This window comes from Cydia strobilella, chromosome 17 (assembly GCF_947568885.1).
Source record: "Cydia strobilella chromosome 17, ilCydStro3.1, whole genome shotgun sequence".
Lineage (NCBI taxonomy): Eukaryota > Metazoa > Arthropoda > Insecta > Lepidoptera > Tortricidae > Cydia > Cydia strobilella.
In genome coordinates, this window is record NC_086057.1 from 9845159 (window position 1) to 9851930 (window position 6772).

The following is a 6772-nucleotide window of genomic DNA, read 5'->3' on the forward strand; positions in this document are numbered from 1 at the left end:
TTACACATTATATTTTGAACTCTATTTGTTAGTTGTTAAAGTTGAATGTATCTGGGGCTTGGTTTGATAGTTTTGGTTTTGGCTCCGTATTGGTAATCAGGCGGTGACCGCAAATTGTTGTCCCTCGATCAGACGTTGCCAGGAAATTACAATTTCGATTTTTATTTCACGACGTTGCATAGTATATTCTAATTTTTACTATAACACACGGCCACAATTTATTTATCAAATTGCTACATACCTACTTTAATGTCCAGCCAGTATGGAATAACTGCAAAGCAGATCTGAAAAATTTCGTTCAAATTGTCACATATAACTTTGACGTTGTATACCTATTAATAAATATTTCAATTACTTACTTAAACGCAACCGTGCAATCAATACTTGAAATAAAAAAAAAATGTTACTTACTTATTTTGTTTTCTAATTTTTGCTAAACTTTCAATTTGGCCTTAAAATCAAATGTCTGTCTTAAGGTACTTTTACAAGCACTTAATAAGGTAACCTGTTGCGGCAAGCAAGAAAGCATACTCAATTTCATGGTAGATGGCGCTGCGCTGCACACATCGCGCGCTACGGGTTTCCTGCGACCTATATAAGCGCGGCCATTGTCAAGCTTTTTGTTTTTGCAATATCCTTCAAAGAAATAACATGTCATGTATACGCGTCTAATTTATTAATAATATAATTGTGTTGCAAATCGGCGTTTCAATTCTTATTTCACGTTATGAGGAACTAGAGTTTACAAAGTGGTCCATTAGAGCCGGAAATATAGTGAATTAGTGGTGAAAAACGAACAATCGCAGTGAAATAAGAATAATTTTGAGAGATTATAGACGTCACGCATCGAACATTCTAGAACAAAATAAATGAAGAAGGAACAAGAGTGAAAAAACAAAATACGAACAATGATGAAAAAAATACTAAAAATACGAGAAATAAACGATGAATGAATAATATTTACGAGGTTTCAGTGCATAAATACAATAAATAACCATATCGAGTACCGCGAGAACAATAATTGAGTGATTTTCGTAAAAATAGTCGGCGCTTCGGTGTAAACATTGGTGTAAACAATGGACATAAAACTGTGAAAATACATCGAGATTCGTAATAATTTTGAAGAAAACGTGTAAAAACGAGCAAAGCTACGAACATTTAGTGTTTTTCAAGCCAAAAGAGTGAAGATTCAAGATATTTCGTAAGATTTTACTACATAACCTACAAAATGGATACTTACGTGTCGGAACAAGAAATTACTTACGAATTAATAAGAAAGATCGGGATAAACTTAAAGAAGCAAGGAAAATCACGTATTACGAAAGGCTATGTACAAGCTAGAATTGATACATTGAACGAGTATTGGCAGAAATTTCAAACAAACCATTTCCAAATCTTGAAATATGCAACTACGGCTCAGAAAAAGGAGCATAATTACTTCACAACCGACTTGTACTCCAATGGAGAAGAAGAGTATTTTGTGATTAAAGGAGAGTTATCGGATACTATCGAGCTATTCAACAAATCCGAAACTTTGAGTGAGCAACCGCAATCGCAACCGCAATACAAGTCAACGTCGGAAGTAAACAAGCATTCTACGCAAGAGGTGAAGCTTCCAAAAGTGATCCTGCCCCAATTCTCTGGAGATTATCAAGAATGGACGTCATTTAGAGACCTGTACACGTCGCTCGTTCATAATAAAACATCGCTGAGCAAGGTACAAAAACTTCATTACCTGAAATCAAGTGTCACCGGTGAAGCTGAACAATTATTGAAGCATCTGCAAATAACCGAGAAAAACTATGATGTTGCATGGGAAACTTTAGACAAGAGGTACAACAACAAACGCATGATAGTAAATACCATCTTGAATAGATTTATGAATCAAAAGAAAGTGTACAACGGCACATCTAGATCTATCAGAGAGCTACTCGATACTACCCAAGAATGCCTGAACAGCCTTAAAAACAACGACGTAAAGATTAACGAGTGGGATACTATCGTGATTCACATTATACTCAACAAATTGGATGACGAGACGCGCAAACAGTGGGAAGAGGAGATAAAAGCGCTACCTGTACAAGAGTTGCCGAAACTAGAGAAGTTTACAACCTTCTTAGAGACACGTTTCAGAGTGTTAGAAATGGTTCCATCTACAACCTATTCGAAGGACAGAGAGAGAGCTATCGTGAGACAGAGATCCTTTCTAACAAGCCCCGCTACAACTACAATACAGTGTTCCTACTGCAAACAAAACCACTTCACCTATCTATGCAAAGAATTTGCAAACCTAGATGTCAACAACAGAGTTCAACATGTCCAAAAGGAAAGACTTTGCTTTAACTGCATGTCATCAAAACATAATGTGAAAAATTGTAAATCCAGAGTATCTTGTCATCATTGCCAAAAAAGACATCATTCTTTACTTCATTTTGAAAACCAACCAACTGAGAAGAGAGAAAATCCAATACAATCTACATCGAGAGAAACCGCTACAAATTTGAGAGAAGAGACTACTACAAAACCTTCAGATACGCCAAAAATAAGAAACTACCTTATCACTCAGAGTCATACTGCGCTCATGGCTACCGCACTAGTAAACATTAAGACTGGCCATGGTATACAAGTTCTACGAGCACTCATTGATCCCTGTTCACAAGAATCATTTATAAGTGAAGCAACTGTCAAACAATTACAGCTGCGAAGAAAACCAGCTGATGGATTAGTTACCGGAGTGGGTCATATGTCAACAAGAATCAAGTCCGCTACAGATATAGAAGTTTACTCAAGGTTCAATGACAACTTCAAAGTCAACTGCACAGCCTACATTGTTCAAGATGTCACCGACATTATGCCTGAAGTCCCAATCAGTCCACAGAAATGGAGTCATCTGCAATACTTGTCACTTGCAGACCCAACTTACCATACACCAAGCAACATTGATCTACTACTTGGAGTTCACATCTACACAGACATTTTGATGTACGGAGTGATTAAAGGAGAACCAGGTACTCCCATAGCACAACAAACTCGCTTGGGATACATCCTGTCAGGAGGTCAGTTGAACAACAACCACATGAGAGAGTTCAAAAGCATGCATCTGAACATAACATTAGAGAAGATGGTAGAAAAATTTTGGGAGACAGAGAGATTAGAGTCAGAGGAAAACGACACTCTCACCCCACAAGAACTTCGAGCTGAGAACATTTATCAAGATACAGTAGCAAGAGATACAAACGGAAGATACATCGTATCACTTCCATTCAAGTGTGACAAACCTACTTTACCAGAGAATTCTAGAGAAATCGCACTGAGAAGATTCATGAGCACTGAGAGAAGATTAGAAGCAAACACAAAATTGAGAGAATCCTACAATGAAGTCATGAGAGAGTACATAATGTTACAACATATGGAATTAGTTGAACGAGATGAACCTATGAGAGAGCCAGACAGAAGAGTATACCTGTCACATCATCCTGTGATCCGTGAAGACAGAGACACTACTAAGCTTCGGGTAGTTTATGACGCTTCATGCAGAGGAGCCAACGGAGTAAGCCTCAACTCAGAACTGCTAATTGGTCCGTCACTTCTGGGAGATCTTCGAGACATTCTTATGAGATGGAGAACGCATAAAGTCTGCTTTGTCGCCGATGTCATCAAAATGTACCGGCAGATCCTTGTAAGAAGAGAAGACACAGACTTTCAGAGAATACTTTGGAGATTCAGCCCTGATGAAGACATAAGAGAGTATAGAATGCTAACTGTAACCTTCGGAACAGCATGTGCACCATTCTTAGCAATCAAAACCCTGAGACAGATAGCAATCGATGAGGCAAACACAGAAGATTATGCACAAGCTCGAGAAATCATCAACCATTCTTTCTACATGGATGATGTACTGTCAGGGGGAAATACAATAGAAACCGCAGTAGAGGCTAAACGTCAACTGACAGAAGTACTAAGAAGAGGAGGCTTCGAGTTACAAAAATGGTCTTCAAACAGCAAAGAATTCATAAACACAGTAGAACCAGAGAAGAGAGCGAAGAATTCTGAGATAGACATCAACAAAAAAGAGACAATCAAAACATTAGGAATCACTTGGAACTCAAACGAAGATACCCTCTTAGTAACAAACAAAATCAACACTTTATCTGAGCAGCGAGTAACAAAGAGAAACGTCTTAACAGTCATCGCTTCCCTGTTTGATCCAATGGGTTGGCTAGCACCATCTGTAGCCATGGCGAAAATATTTCTACAGAAGACCTGGTCAAGAGAATTATCATGGGACACAGAGTTACCTGAAGACTTGAAGACAGAGTGGAAGACTTTCTGCAGAGGCATAGAGCACCTGTCAGACGTGAAGCTTGAGAGATGGATCGGAACGACCAACAACAGCGAGTTAGTAGAACTGCATGGCTTTGCTGATGCATCAATGTCAGCCTACGCAGCAGTAGTCTACAGCAAAGTAATCCAACCAGACGGAGAAGTCAAAATATCACTCATCATGGCAAAAACAAAAATCTCACCGTTGAAAAAACAACTCACTTTGCCCCGTCTTGAACTGAGTGCAGCACTGCTACTGAGCCAACTACTGAAACACGTCGCTACAGCTATGAGAATCGAGCACAACCATACATACGCTTATTCAGATTCAAAAGTAACCTTAGCCTGGATTCTCGGAGACCCGCTGAAGTGGACAACATTTGTGAAAAACCGAGTCATTGCAATCAACAACAACATAGATACAACATGGTCGTACGTGAACACAAAAGAAAACCCTGCAGATCCAGCATCGAGAGGAGTCACACCTGAGAAATTAAAAGAACATACACTATGGTTTCAAGGCCCAACATTTTTACATCAAAGAGAATGGAGAAGAGAACACTATGAAGTAGAAGATACAGATCTAGAAACAAGAAAATCTATCAAATGCGCAACTACTACCTTGTCAGAGAAGACTCAGAAGACAGAACATTTCATACTTACAATTTCAAAGAGATATTCATCATTGAGAAAACTCATCTCAGTCATAGCCTACTGTAGAAGATGGCTTATCTTAAAAAACAAACATGTAAAAGAAAACTTACCTCAATATGTAACTCATGATGAGCGAGAAGAAGCACTTACAACATGTATCAAGCTTTCTCAACAACTAGAATTTCCACAAGAAATCGAAGCTCTGAGAAATCACACAACATTGAAGAAAAGAAGTCGTTTACTGTCATTTACGCCCTTTCTCGATGACAAACAAATCCTGAGAGTTGGAGGAAGATTGAAACATGCAGATTTAGAGTTCCTGAGCAAACATCCAATTATCCTGTCCAAGAACAACGTACTGATACCACTTTTACTTAACGACGCACACAAGAAGACGTTGCATGGAGGCCCTCAACTGATGACTACATATCTTAGAGGAAGATACTGGCTGATTGACGCAGGAAACACTATAAAAACATACGTGAGAAATTGCTTTCCTTGTGCTAAACAAAAAGCAAAGACAGTAACTCAACTGATGGGTGACTTACCTGAGATACGAGTGAAGCCGTCAAGAGCGTTCCTTACAACTGGTGTAGATTTCGCAGGTCCAGTAAACGTGCGCATGAGCCCTGGACGAGGAACAAAGACTTTCAAAGCATATATAAGCATCTTCATCTGCATGGTAACTAAAGCAATACATATAGAATGTGTGAGCAACATGTCTATGGAAGCGTTCATGGCAGCATTTAGAAGATTTACATCACGAAGAGGATTCGTCAAGGAGATGTGGAGTGACCACGGGACTAACTTCATTTCCTCGAGCAAAGAAATACTGGAGACTTGGAGACTTGGCAAGTCAACAATCCCTGTTGAACTAGCAGCCCTACTAGATACAGAAGGCACCAAGTGGAAGTTCATCCCTCCTGGATCACCAAACCATGGCGGATTGTGGGAGGCCGGAGTCAAGAGTATCAAGTTTCATCTTAAGAGAACTCTCGGAGACGCTACACCTACCTTCGAAGAATTTACAACTCTTTTGAACCAGGTCGAGGCTTGTCTGAACTCAAGACCTTTATCACCACTGAGCGATCATCCTGATGACCTAGAGCCGCTGACACCAGCACATTTTCTTGTTGGAGAACCGTTAGTCACCATCCCGGAGAGAGATTTAACACAACATAAGACAAATTCATTATCAAGATGGCAAAACATTCAGAAAATGCTACAAATATTTTGGAGAAAATGGCAAACTGAATTTCTAACAAGATTACAAGAGAGACCGAAGTGGAAAATCAGAAAACAAGAGTTTAACGTCGGAGACCTCATACTAATTAAGGATCATAGATTACCTCCTAGTAAATGGCTACTAGGTAGAGTTGTACAGAAACACCCTGGACAAGACAACGTGACACGAGTCTACGAAGTCCGCACAGCAACTGGAGTGCTAACCCGCTCGATTTCGAAGCTCTGTCCACTACCAGATGTGAGAAGAAAGGATTCTGCTATTCTTTAGGCGGGAGTATGTTGCGGCAAGCAAGAAAGCATACTCAATTTCATGGTAGATGGCGCTGCGCTGCACACATCGCGCGCTACGGGTTTCCTGCGACCTATATAAGCGCGGCCATTGTCAAGCTTTTTGTTTTTGCAATATCCTTCAAAGAAATAACATGTCATGTATACGCGTCTAATTTATTAATAATATAATTGTGTTGCAAATCGGCGTTTCAATTCTTATTTCACGTTATGAGGAACTAGAGTCTACATAACCACATTGTCACTTCTGTAAAAAGTCGAG

General features: G+C 39.5%; 1 protein-coding gene across 1 annotated transcript; it reads left to right on the forward strand.

Moving 5' to 3' along the window:
• The first annotated feature begins 1228 nt into the window (after positions 1-1228).
• LOC134749095 (uncharacterized) lies at positions 1229-6490 on the forward strand. The gene has a single exon (XM_063683998.1). It carries the CDS (start codon positions 1229-1231, stop codon positions 6488-6490), a length of 5262 nt encoding a protein of 1753 aa, XP_063540068.1.
• The last annotated feature ends 282 nt before the right edge of the window (positions 6491-6772 follow it).

What these genes read in the sequence shown, in the direction of transcription:
- LOC134749095 (XM_063683998.1), top strand. Translation starts at nt 1,229, where the DNA reads ATGGATACTTACGTGTCGGAACAAGAAATTACTTACGAATTAATAAGA.